The sequence below is a fragment of the Drosophila montana genome, unplaced genomic scaffold (assembly GCF_035044405.1).
Source record: "Drosophila montana isolate Dmon_TW-CO22-7 unplaced genomic scaffold, ASM3504440v1 contig_3266_1, whole genome shotgun sequence".
In the NCBI taxonomy this organism is placed as follows: domain Eukaryota; kingdom Metazoa; phylum Arthropoda; class Insecta; order Diptera; family Drosophilidae; genus Drosophila; species Drosophila montana.
Genome location: NW_026998148.1, coordinates 48,131 through 61,635, shown reverse-complemented (window position 1 = coordinate 61,635; position 13,505 = coordinate 48,131). Strand labels below are relative to the sequence as shown.

Here is a 13,505-nt window from a genome sequence, read left to right as displayed (position 1 = left end):
GGCAGAGAGGTTCAAGATTTGTTAGGCTTTGTTTGATTAGTTTGATACCTGATTGAATTATCCTTCCCTCATTAAGTCCCAGTCACCAAAAATATATATATATAGAACTGTTTGCCCTGACTGAGTGAGAGCTCGGAAAGTGAAGTTTTAACTGTAGTTAAGTAATGGAGGTGTACGCTAAGACGGGCTTTTGGGTAATTCGCCCCGCAAGTATGAAAAATCACGAAGAGTAATTTGAGATGCGTTTCACATCAAAGATATTTCGGGCCAAGTTTTAATTTTGTGCTATCTACTTCATACTTTTTTTACCCAAAATCCAAACCTCTTGGATAAAAAACGTTGATTCCTGCTTCTGTGTTCGATATCTATATAAAATATTACTTTGGGTGTGGAGTTTCAAAATTCTTCTTAAATTTTAAGCCATAAACTTGGACTGGATAAGGCCGGGATATATATACAATATAAGTATTTTGTCTGTTAAGATGTAAACAGGCAAATGAGATCTTCAAAATATTATCGTCGAACTGTAGCACATAGCTCCTACAAAATCAATCGGACAGATAACGAGTTTTTATATGAAAGCACTTTTAAATATATATGCAAATTTTTTTATAATATACCACATATTTGCTATGTTAACAAGGGTATTTAAATTTCGGCATGACGTATATCAGTTGTTTCGCAAGCTATCTTTGCATTTTCCCCGATATCGCAGGTGTACCGCAACAAATGAAATAAATAAAGAGAAAGAATAATTCACGGCTGTATGTATATGATCTCACGGCCTCGCAAGAACCCGTGAGTAGATTTTAGCGTTGTGTTTTGTATGTATGTCAAAATGTACATATGCATAATGACAAAATAATTATAAGCAAAACATCAGTTGAACATTATTCGCGAGTAGCAGCGGTTGTATAGAAACGAGGGAAATTCAAAATTAAATGTGACTATTAACTGAATTTATTTTAACGTTTTATTTAGAGGGAACCGTAGTATAATATTGTAATGTTACGTTGCACATATACGCGCCCATATTTATACATTCAAATGTTCTCATTCTTACACACATTGAATCATTTATCTACTATTTGTCTTATTACTTCAAGTTGCTTTTGCCACAGATAAGAGACTTATGTATTTTGATAACATTCGATAGTAATACTTTTTGGAAAGAGTGGACGGTGTAGGCGATTCAATGAGCTGCTGCTGTGGGAAACGCAAACGTGTAGCGGATTGTAACAGTAGTGATGAAGAGAATTATTTACATGTAAACTCTAATGATGTAAGTATATCAGCACAATATGTATAGTAAAATATACTAATTTATCGCCAAGTGTAGAGAATATCTTGTAAAAATCTAGCAATACGTTAAATATGTACACATATTTTATTTATATAAATCCGTGTGTGGGCGTTATCGGCGAAAAACAACATATTTATGTATGGACTATCATAAGTATGAAACAGTCGATAACTTTAGTGTGTAGTGTGTAGTACCTTGTTAGAGAGCCGTGTAGTTTTTACTAAGATCAATCTAGAGAGTACCCAACACAGCACGTTTGCTTGTGTTCAGCAAAAATCCAGAGAGATATACATATAAATTTAAAAATACATACATATGTGTTAACTTACATACATACATTCAATTCAAACGTTTGCTCGAAAAGGAATAAGCAGAAAGTGAGAGAGAGAGAGAGAGAGAAAAAGAGGCAGAGCGAACACATTGAGTGCAAGCTCTAAGCATCTCAAAAGCGAGAACTTTTGTCGTGTGTTGCTGTCAACCGGTTAGTATGACTGCAATCACGCTGTTAATACGCGAACTCTACGATCTGTCGGATGCATTTTGGCATAACGAATTTAATTTCGCACGAAGCTTACAATATTACAATACAAAGCGTCGACTGCGATTGTTTTTGTTTTACTGTCGCGAACACTGGTTGCGTCAGTATACAAGCCTATCGGGCTATAACGCAATAGAAAGCATGCAACATGCTGCGACAAGGGACATCGATTTTGCAGCCATTGAAGCGACGACGAGTTACCAAGCCATTGAAAATTTCGACCATCAGCAAGCGGATTATTTGAATGATATCGAAATAGTAAATGGTATGGATTTTAATGTACGTAAGACGCAAGCGTAAGCATTTCTTGTGTTTACTAAATAAGTAGTATATATGTATGCGTACATACATATGCTATTGTAATGGTCTCCGTTGAGACTTCTCATTCTTCAATTACGTATTCAATTTGTTATATTGAAAATGTCTGTCAGAGATTGTCCGAGTTTAGATGAGAGCAACTTTCAGTGGTTGCGTTTTTGTTTGACATTTATCGGGCTTTCTGTCACCTATTCTCCTTCTCATTTTAACGGAGAGAAGCTTGTGAGCTTTTGCACAGCTGTTTTACAGTTGTGGCATACACAATAGTCCCACCCTACGTTGTTGTCATTACGCTCATGTAAGGGCTTGCACTTTTATTTTCTAATATTTATGCATATTTTTATATTATATTATTTTATTAAACAATATTGTCATCGTTTATTAATTTTCTACTCACGTCTTCATGTTCAATCTACGTATGTACATACATATATATGAATAAGCTTTTCAACACTGCGCTTTTGCTTAAAGTCTCTCATTTTGGGCGAGACCCAGCGTAATGTGTGACATTATAATAAGTAGAAACAATTGCTATAGCAGTGGATATTCGATAAACAAACTAAAAAATATATGTAGTGGGATTGTAACAAAATATGTGAAGCAAAATAATAACTGTGATATTATAAATTTTAATATTATATACGAACTTTGGCTTCGCTGACCTCGTATACAAAAAGTTGTTTTTACTTTTGTACAACTCTGTTTACTTAAAACGGGAAAACCTCATTAAGACTATAATAACATATATGTACGTCTATGTATAGTATATATACATCATAAAATCCATAAAGCGTTAGCCAATTGTACTAAGTCTGGCTGTGATTATAACTAAACAATTTATGAGATGTGCTTTAAGACTTTGTGCAGAAAACTGTTTAGTTGTTGTCATTCTGGAAGGAAGGGTGGTTTGAATGAGGTAAGCAGTGAGTCAAGGACTAGCTTTTAAAAGATAATTATAATATATTTAGAATATTCTGTAAATGTGTGCATCTTGCAAACGAACAACTCTGTGCTCTGTTTATCAAGCTTAAAACTGTTATAAATTAAAAATACATATGTCATTCATATCATATATAGTATTTACTTTGACAACAATACAGTAATTTTTATTATTAAACCAATTTGTGCAGGTATAGACATACGTTAAACCCTTGAACGGATTTAAGTTCTATCCGCTCACTATAATAATAAGTACTTTTAAGATCCCACAGTAGGCATTTTTTTTGTTTTGCACATTGAATTGTTGAAATGTCGATGTTATCTATTTTTGATATATTCAGCTTTGAACGCAAAAGTGAACAGCTAGACATCATTGTAATGTAGATAATTTAAATATTAACAATACATAATTTAATATTCACTTCAGGCTTCCTTTTATGAATACTCCGATGCGCAGCCCAAGTATTGTACCGATGAAATTGGCCAACTCTGCGAAGGCGTTAGCTTTACCTTTACCGGAAAAATTGCCATCAACTGCGAGCGGTGACTGACTAGGATAAATCATACGTCTGTCGTTATACTAAAATAATATATACCCACAGATTTTCCATTAATTTTATGTACAAAAATGAGACGCGGGATGTCGCATTACACATCAACCCCCGCCTTCCTCAAAACTATATTGTACGCAACACCAAAGTCCATGATGTTTGGGGCCGTGAGGAAGTGTCCTCAGCGCTGCCGTTTTTACTCCGCCGTGGCGATAGATTTGCTATTCAAGTATTCATTACGGACGCTTGTTACATGATATCGATAAATGGTCATCATTTTACTGAATACTCGCACCGCGTACCCTACAGCGGTGTTAAACATCTTGAAGTCAAAGGTGACGTGGAGGATGTGGAAATGCAGCGTACTATAGTTCAGACTTACCCGCAACGTCTGAAAGAATCGGCGGCAAGAGTTATAGAGGAGCATCTTTCTGCAGAAATGGACGAGGTTGATGCCAATGCTGAGGAGATTATTAGTATACCCCACGAGTGGTGTTTAATTAGCGCGCCCGCTAAAATGTCGGACAATTCATCAAAAACCAGCCACGATTCTGCAGATCAAGGTCTTACGCTTCCATATTACGGAGCAATTACACCAAAATCATTAAAAGAAGGCCGTTGCTTAAAGATTGAGGGCCGTGTACGTCTGTTGCCACATTCATTTTACATCAATTTGCAGCAAGGTCAGAATATTTGGCCACATCCCGTTATTGCATTCCATTTGAATCCACGCTTTTCGCAAACAAGCAGTGGTGCCATAGGCAAGGCGGTAGTCTGCCGTAACGCTTGGTATGATGGAAGTTGGGCTCAAGAAGAACGGTCCGAGCTGGACACAAATTTAAGACCGGGCCGCACATTCAGCTTAGCAATTGTCTGCTCCAAGGATTCTTTTGAAGTCTATGTTAACCATAAGTTTATTACTGAATTTAAGTTCCATGTTAAGCCAGATATTGTGGATACGGTATACATTCAGGGTGATTTAAAGCTCTGGAATGTGACACTAGAACCAAATCCAATGATTAAGGGCAAAAATGTGCGTATCTATCATAATCCTATTTATACAGAAGAGTATTAGGTTATGAAATATGTGGCACGTCTGAACCTTTTTTGTTTTTTCCTTCAAAAGCCTAAGTTATACCAGTTGCCTTTAGTGACAATAATAAGATTTTGAACCATTTCGAAAATGTATTTTTAAATAAAATTATCTAAGCAAAATGTGTGTAAAAAAAGCAATGTGTAAGGATGTTAGTAAAATTTGTTATGTGAGCCAGAATATCAATATTAACCAGCAATTCGCTAATCTTTTTATTTTACTTAAATTGTGAATTATGAATAAGATTTGAAACAATCGGTACTCCTTGTTAATACTGTTATCATTTAACTTGTGAAAGTAACACCAAATCTAGTTTTAAGAATTAAAACACAAATAACCAGTATATATTGTTTTAAAAATAATTGACATTAGAGGATCCTGGTACCTTTATTAATTTGCATATTATCATTATGATGCACATGAAGGAAAGTACATAAGTTGTGGGGAAAAATCTTGATGTGTGCATATTTGTGCATATTGTGAATAATATTTGAACATATTTACTTTTATTACAAATTTAATTTAGCTCCTGCATATTGGTTCTTGGCATTGTTTCTTAAAATCTTATTGCTTTGCAATTTTCGGTTTACTTTGTTTAAACTCCTCCGACGTACTAAGCTGCATCGTTAAAGTTATAAACAATAATTATAATAATTTTGTTATGAATATGATACAAAGCTTATCAAATACTTACTATACTGTGCTTCAATTTAACATTTTTCAATAAAATGTTGTATGTTTTTCAAATCTAAACTTAACTTTCACATTAAGGACCTCCTTAGCAAAAAAAGAAAAGCATTTGTAAATCAAAAAATGTTGCCTTATATTATTGCTTGGTTATTTGACTTAAACTGTTTCACATGACACTTGACAAAATTATTCCGGTAAAACATTTAAAACCCACCAAGCTACTTTTAGAGAGGCCGTTATTTGAGCATGCATAACAGTCGCAGGCGGCTGCAAGGCCATGGATATCTACGAGGGCGCGCGCAGCATTGCCCTACGGCGTGACCTGGACGCTATGTCCATATTCTATGAGGAACGCAGCGCTGCCAGTCGACGGAAACAATTCAAGCTGGTTCAGCCAGCAGTGCCCGGGCTTTGCTTTTTCTTTCACGGACTAATTCTTAGCGACTGCGAGCACTTTGTTATGGACTTTTTGTCAAAGCGGAAAAGCGAACGATGTGATGACTGCGATGTTGTTTTGCAGATCGGGGTCCGCCTTCCACAAAACTATATTGTACGCAATTCGCGATTAATGGGCAAGTGGGGCCCAGAAGAAAATTCATCAAATTTACCATTTCAGCTGAAACGTGGCAAAACCTTTTGGATGCAGGTGCTTCTGACAGACAATTCATTTTATATATCGGTAAATGGCTTTCACTTCGCACAATATATCTACCGTATGCCATACAGGTGGCTAACCGGGGTAGATGTGCGCGGTGATGTATCTGACATGGTCATCGATATCTTCTATGTGACGGAATATCCAATTCGTGTCAGCCGTAGTGGGGCCAACGTTATAAAATATATCAACGAACCTTTTCGGGATCTTATGCTTGATGGTGATAGCAGCATGCCGCTCGATTGGCTGCATATTAATGCTCCACCCAAATTTCTCAAGCATGACCGCAATCCTCGGGCTCAGTTAACCGTACCATTCTATGGTCGAATGCAAAATGACGAAAAATTGACCGATGGCCATGTGCTGCGTATCGAAGGTCGCGTTCGTATTATGCCCCAAAGTTTTAGCGTGACATTACAGCGTGGTCACAATATCTGGCCGCAGCCAACAGTATCATTATTTTTTAGTCCCAATTTCCTACGAAGCAGTCGTGCCAAAGTGGGCAAGGCTATTATTACTAGGAGCGCCTATATAAATGGTACGTGGGTGAATCGTGAAGTCTCACGGTTACATACACATTTGGGTCCAGGCAAGGCGTTTGTTCTCATAATCGCCTGTCGGAAGAATTTTTACGAGTTATTTGTCAACAGCTATTCGCTACTGACATTTAAACATCAGATGAATCCCGAAGATATTGATATGGTTAACATTCGGGGTGACGTTAAGCTCTGGAATGTTGTCGTTGAACGGGTCAAGCTGCCGGCGAGGCCTCCCAGTGAGTTCAATGTGTTAAATATTTATATACATAATTTGATTTTGCTATCTGATTTGCCAACAGCTCGTTCTATTGTCAGCGTTAGTCGTTTTATATGATTAAAAAATGGCCCTCAAATTGTATTTGGATCCACTTCAAAAGAGTTTTAAATATTGTACGCGGTATACATACGTGTTCAGCTCAAGAGGACAAACGCTACTTGCAGTATCGATAAAATGTTAAAAGGACCTACTGATTATTATTACTCTCTTACGAGCCGTAACTAAGCACATTCACTAAATAAACACCAGCCCCAAATGAGCGAAAATTTATAATTTAAATCATTACCTAACATTCTTGCCACATATTTTTTATCTGCAATTAAAACAGCAAATAGCACAGCGCACTTCAAAACGGGCCTGGTGCAACTGCAGGGCGCTTCTTCCACTCATAAATGTCAACGTGCTGTCAAGTCGACCGCAGCCCATAATAAGAATGCAGGTGGACTGTAGATTCAATTGATTATTAAAAATGATAATCGATTAAGGACGCCTCCTGCCAGTTTGCTGATGCTGTGTCTCTGGGCCCTGCTGCGTTTAACTGACGCTGACGTTTATGTCTGCATGTGTTGAGCACGACAGTTGACATTGTTTAGGCATGTACAGCAAAAAGTGGTATCAAAATGGGCAAAGCCGAAAACGTCAAGTAGAGACGGTAAATATTTTCCAAGGTTGCCAAAGGAAGTCGCTGCTTTGTCGCTGGGAACAAAAAAAAATGCAATATTATTTATGGTTCAAGTTCGAACGTGCCACGCATTTTTCGTCTGTTTTGGTAATGAAGTGGATCACTGCCAGTCCAATGAGTGCAGCCGTCAGCGGTCTGCCTTGGCTTTAGTATTTGCTTAATTAAACGCTCCGACTACTATATACGTTCTATACGTTCTTCTTTACCTGGTCAAATCATTTATATTTTTTTTTTTGCAGCGCGGCTCAAGCAATCGTATAAAGATATATATAACAAGGATATATTGAATATTACTTGGGCAAGTACATTTGACAGGCAATTTAGGCTTCGACTTTTTGCATAAAGTACTGCATATTAAAATTCCCGAAATCGATCGGTAATGTCTCGACTACACCTGATGGACTTGCCGGCGATTACGGTCGTCAGGTAGGTTTGCTGACGGCAACCATTTTTTCGTTGTTGCTGTTGTTGTAATTAATCAAACTCTGAATTAATTAGGCGTTTATGGGTTGGCAGAGGCCAAAAAAACTCAACCGCTGCTACCTTTAAAAATGTTGTTCGCTTTGCCGCCTCTGCAATGAAAATGTCGTCGCGCGAATGAAATTATGTGTATGTATGTATGTCGAAATCGGGCAACAGCTCGACACAACTGTCCGTTCGATGATCGTCCCGTGCTTGTTTCAATTACTGCAGGTTTCGTTTGCCGAGTATTGACTGTGCAGCGACTGATGAACCTTTTTTTTGTTGTTGTTGTTTCGAGATGTTATTAATTATGAACTGTTTTGTTTTTTTTAATGCTTTTTATGATGCAAGACACCGTCTGATAAGTTTTCCTGATCCGTTTTCGCATTTTGTACATAGCTCCGGTCATCGCTGTAATTTGTCACTACTGATGACGTTATTAGCTGCATTGATCGAAGCTTGACTCTGTGTTATGTTGATGACTCACTTCAGAGTGTGCGAATTTACACTGCAGTTAAATAGGTAGTAATACCTCAAATTTGAATGTACGCCGTTTTGGACTGGGACTTTGAGTAGCTACATATAATAATTAATACATGTGTATATTAAACTAAATTGGCTGTGCGACAGATGACTGCATGTTGTCGTCGTCACCTGTGGTCAATGGCCTACGATTAGCCAGCCAGACGCAAAAGTTAGTCGGTGTTACCATTATTTGCTTGGTCAAGGGCTTATCAATATTCCATCTGTGTCCATCTCACCGAACGCGGTACAATCAATGCCTCTCTGCAGTGCGGCACCGCCGGCCACATTCTAAATGAAACCTCAATTGAGGTTTCGCTCTCTGGTGCCGCACCAGTAGCTGCTTCTGTCAATTGTTTGAAATGGTCATCGGAATGCAACTTGTTTCCCAGTCTTAAATAATAGCCACTTTCCGACCAAATTGCAAGCCGTCCAAAAAAATAAACAACAAGTCATCGAAAAACTGTCCGGCATGGGTGCGCAGATATTTGAGAGAAGCGGCATCTATACCCATACCTGCGGTATAAAAAAATAAAAATAAAAAAGCACATTAAATCAATCAGTTTTTGTGATGTGAGTCTTGCAGTCGTGTTCTTATCCCCTCGACTCAACGGTGCGCTCTTCTTTACCCATAGTGAGTAAATTTCAGAAACTGTCAGAACTAATAACGTGCTAACTAACAAATGCGGAAGATTCAAGGACACAAATATTGGTAGGCCTTACTAATTAGTTGGTTAATGAAAACATTTGTAGGAGAATTATTAATCATTAAATATAAAATCTCAATTGTAAATTTATTTAAACTGTGTGAAATATAGGATTTTCTGACTTGGACGTTGTCTGAATATTTGCGACTCGATCTTCAAAGCAGTTCATAAGTAAATTATTCCAAGTTTTGTGTTTGTGGAATTTGAGACTTACATATTTGGGCCTCCCTCCGCCACGTCTACCGCGGGTATAACTGAGTATTTTGGTTAGACAACTGTGGCCCGTGCGGACCGCGAGAATTTAATGTACACTATCAGAAAATGTTTGGCTTAATTGTTTACCAAAAATCTCACCTGCCCGGTGGAAAGCTGACACTTTCAAATTTAGAAGACAATCAACTAGCAAATTGAAGATGAAGGACGCTAAAAACCAGTATTTCCTTGCCCCTTTTTTTTACCCATTTTTGTTCTCAATTCTTTAGTGTATTCGTTTGGTGCATTTCTGCTTGCTTCTCAGTAAGAACAAATACAATTAAGGCAAATTTTTGATATGTGTTCGTTAATATACGAGTTTACCTGCGCCCGATCAAGTCTCATAGTCTTAACGAACAAACTTGCTAACGCTTCGAAAAACCTTTTTAGCCCGATTTTAAGTGTTACAATGGAAACAGAGTATCCCATAGCCGTAACCCAGAACTGCGGATGGCTACATCGATTCAGCAACATTAAAACAGAATTAAATTGTGCCGCTTCTGAAGCCTAACGAAAGCTACTGCTAAAGTTGCCTTTTCGTGTAAGCGATAAATTCACAATACGGTCTGAAACTTGTTCCCTGCTGCAAACTTTGAGTCTGATCCTGCAACGTTTCAAAAATCATTGCATTAGTGTGTAGGTCGAAGGGAACGACAGCGTCGACTGCTGCTCAAGCTCCCGGTTTCTTGGAATATCGCTCGAGATCAATCTTTCACTCGTCTGATTGCATATTTTTATATGGTAGTTGGGCACATCGTTCGCATCCTTTTTCGGCGTTTCGCCCGCCAGCAACTAGTCGCTGTTTCTGTGTTTTTCTTTACCACGTCTCTCTTTTTCATATACCCTGTAACCATAACATTGCCAAGGCGCATTATGTTTAATAGCTAATATGTGAATTCCCGATAATGTATATATACTATACAAATATTTTCTTGGTCAGAATATAAGTAAAAGTTGACCAAATTTAATAAGTAATCTCTCATATACTTAACAATTACCAGAGTTTTTAGGTATCTTCAAGTCGAAGTTAAACGATTTGAACATTCGTATGCCTTTATTTTCGGTTCAGGATGAAACAAATATTCCAGCGATTTCGATGCGACAACATTGTTTTATTGATTTTTTTCGCTTTGATTTTGCTTGCTTTATTTAGCCCATGAGTATAATGTGAGTTTTTAACACTTGTGTTGTGCATGTCAGCTTCTGGTTGAATTTGTATATCCATAACGTGTTAGCTAATGTCAAATCCGTTTCTCAATATGCCCTTGTCCATATGACATTGCCAAATGTGTAAGTTGATCAAGAAACGTAAATTGGTCTCAATATGGTTTTACTTTAAAGTATTAGTTAAACTGAAGCTGTTACGTTCCTGATTGTGCAATTTTTCAAAAATAACATTGAAAAAACCTGCTGATCCTTAAAGTGCTTTTGAGATTGTCTGTCAATCCGTAGGTAAATAATAATTTTCATTTAACGAACCTACATAATATCGCTACTAATTGCATACATCCAACAAAAATAGGAAAATAAGAAACCTTAACTCTGCCAAGCTTCTCATACTATATTTCATTTGCGAAGTGCCACATATATATAGGGGGGGGAAAACACCGAAGGTTGGGCTTAAGCTGTGGCATGTTGCGTGGACACACTGAAACCAGGCGCCAATTGACTGTGCATGTCTTCTCTGCTGCGACTAGGATGCCATTTGGACCAGCCAGGTACGGATAGAAGCAACTGGCCACAGCTGGCAGCAGCGTAGACGTGTAAATTATGGGTCGCTGATAGGCATCTTTTGGCTCGCCTCGACAATACTCGTTGGTTATGCAATAAGGGCAGAAGTATGTACTATGTGGGTGGAATCTTAATCCATGCTGCGATTGAGTGCTCCGGTATTGTGCATTTACCTGCGTGGTACAGGTACATTTACGTTCTGGTGGTTGACGGGGCAACCAGGTGTTGCTCTCGCACAATTAGTAGTCCCGGCGCGGTGGTTTTGGTCTGGCGTTGGCTGTTCGGCAAAATTGATGACCAGCAATTCGCAAAGTTGTCGGCACAGGGTTAATGCTAGCTATAACTGAAGAGGCGCCAGTGACTTGGTGTTACAATCGTTTTACTTATGGCTATAAATTCCTTGTGTATACCTAACTCAAGCGGGCGACGATCAGGACGCATACTAAATAGACTGCACAAGTTTTTTATGACGAACAGTACACACGCTCCTTAAAATGTTTAATTCGTAGAAATTGTATATACTATATGAAAGTATTTCGAATACTTGTTTTAGTAAAATGCAAAATGTTTAGAGGCCTCTGCTTATTCAGTTTAATGCGAAATATTGGCGCCAACCATCATTTACACATTGATGGATGAACTGGCAATTAATTGTGGCATAGTCAAGATAGCTGGCGACAAAGCTACATCTGTCTTGTGTCTGCGCGCATGCTCACCTCCTATTTACACAAATCTCAAATTGAGTTCCTGTCTGCAACGCCAGTCACAAACGGAACAAGTAAGAGGTTCTAGTCGGGAGCTCCCGACTAGGGGATACCCTAAACCCTCTTCTTCCATCAGGCGATAGGTATAAAATGAAAGATACTTAATACACATATACTATTCTAGAAGCTACATGGCAAGTTTGGTGACTCTAGCTCATATGATTTGCCGAAATTGCTCAAATAACAGGATTTCGATTATGATTTTTATCGATTACTGGAGACGGGGCAAGTTATCGAATATCGGAAACAAACTCGATCTGCGCTGGGACTAGGAGGACCTACAGCTAAAATTTCAAGTCTCTAGCTCTTATAGGTTCTGAGATCCTTGCGTTCATACATACGGACAAACGGACAGGCGGACAGACGGACGGACAGACAGACGGGCATGGCTAGATCGACTCGGCTGTTGATGCTGATCAAGAATATATATACTTTATGGTGTCGGAGATGCTTCCTTCTGCCTGTTACATTCATTTGCACAAATACATTATACCCTTTTTACCCATTTTCAATGGGTTCAGGGTATAAAAATGCAACAAGTCTAAGAAGGCGATGCTAGTAGATTGCAGGCAATTTTGTGATAATTGGGCACAGTGTGGGGTTCATGACGAAATTCTGATGGCAGCGGGGCTACACTTGGCGCTTGAGTCTGAAATGTCACAGTTATCCACTATTCTGCCGTACACCCAATTAAAACCATACTTATCGGCAAAACTTTATTTCTGGTTTATTGCCGGGCTTCATTTGCAAGATGAATGTTTTTAAGGCGAATTTCAATAAGGGCTGCTTTAAATACTCCCATTTTCGCCAAATAGATGCAGCGGCAGGTGGAATGGGATAGCTTTGTGTTCATAAATTTGGGATACTCTAAACAAAAAATAGCTAAAGACGTCGTTTTTTTTTTCGTATTGGATCGCTTGGTCAAAAATTGCAAGGCAACGACTCTTTCAGTCGGCCTCAGGCCGATTTGTACCCATCACCGATCAAAAGGGGTATAATGAAATAGTAAGAACGTTTTTAATAGACATTCAACAAAAACCATAAACCAGTGTATTAGCTTAAAACAAATATAAAGAAAATAGAATCGAGTCAAAGGCAGGGGAGTTTACCATAAAACAGATTCGTTTAATAATGTGAAGCATTATTGATATTGACGATATAGGGTAGATGCCGGTCCGAGGCGCACTGCAAGAGCATTCGCATTCGGTTTATTTTAAGAATGTCACTTGTGCATTGCTTGCGGGCGCCAATGGTTCGTGCGTTCCGATGCACAAGCCGGCTCTATCCCCACTACTGTCTAGCCCCCCCCCCCTTCCCCCCTGACCGGGCTGTTTTCACTTGGCGTGCAATTTAGCGTCAGTATGCAAATAATTTGCTTTTGCGTTGTTTTTAACTGCAGCGACACCAGCTGTTGGCCCGCCATACACACGCATACACACGGCTATATACTTGTATGTATTTGAACGTTGCACATTCAAATGT

At 38.5% G+C, this 13,505-nt stretch overlaps 2 protein-coding genes across 8 annotated transcripts; both read left to right on the top strand.

Annotated features, from left to right (window-relative positions):
* The first annotated feature begins 1,145 nt into the window (after window positions 1–1,145).
* On the top strand, window positions 1,146–5,085 carry LOC135434069 (galectin-9-like). 5 transcript variants are annotated; one of them, XM_064690431.1, is made up of 3 exons: window positions 1,146–1,282; window positions 3,526–3,641; window positions 3,701–5,085. In XM_064690431.1, exons 1-3 carry the CDS (start codon window positions 1,196–1,198, stop codon window positions 4,722–4,724), a joined length of 1,227 nt encoding a protein of 408 aa, XP_064546501.1. In that variant the 5' UTR covers window positions 1,146–1,195; the 3' UTR covers window positions 4,725–5,085. The 5 variants fall into 5 exon arrangements, with proteins under 5 accessions (XP_064546501.1, XP_064546500.1, XP_064546504.1 ...); XM_064690430.1 differs by lacking the exon at window positions 1,146–1,282 and adding an exon at window positions 1,775–2,120; XM_064690434.1 differs by lacking the exon at window positions 1,146–1,282 and adding an exon at window positions 2,089–2,106.
* A 624-nt stretch (window positions 5,086–5,709) lies between these two features.
* LOC135434071 (galectin-4) lies at window positions 5,710–7,182 on the top strand. Of its 3 annotated transcripts, none has more exons than XM_064690437.1 (3): window positions 5,710–5,982; window positions 6,049–6,862; window positions 6,926–7,182. In XM_064690437.1, the coding sequence occupies exons 1-3, from the start codon at window positions 5,710–5,712 to the stop codon at window positions 6,958–6,960; spliced, it is 1,122 nt and encodes a 373-aa protein (XP_064546507.1). In that variant the 3' UTR covers window positions 6,961–7,182. The 3 variants fall into 3 exon arrangements, with proteins under 3 accessions (XP_064546507.1, XP_064546506.1, XP_064546508.1); XM_064690438.1 differs by having other exon boundaries at window positions 5,940–6,078; window positions 6,159–6,862; XM_064690436.1 differs by having other exon boundaries at window positions 5,710–6,862.
* The last annotated feature ends 6,323 nt before the right edge of the window (window positions 7,183–13,505 follow it).

Bases quoted from the DNA above. Each gene is read 5' to 3' on its own strand.
- LOC135434069 (XM_064690430.1), top strand. From the start codon at position 1,791: ATGACTGCAATCACGCTGTTAATACGCGAACTCTACGATCTGTCGGAT. The intron at 2,121-3,525 runs GTACGTAAGACG...TATTCACTTCAG, and splicing joins TAAATGGTATGGATTTTAAT to GCTTCCTTTTATGAATACTC. The intron at 3,642-3,700 runs GTGACTGACTAG...ATATACCCACAG, and splicing joins ATTGCCATCAACTGCGAGCG to ATTTTCCATTAATTTTATGT.
- LOC135434071 (XM_064690436.1), top strand. From the start codon at position 5,710: ATGGATATCTACGAGGGCGCGCGCAGCATTGCCCTACGGCGTGACCTG. The intron at 6,863-6,925 runs GTGAGTTCAATG...ATTTGCCAACAG, and splicing joins GCTGCCGGCGAGGCCTCCCA to CTCGTTCTATTGTCAGCGTT.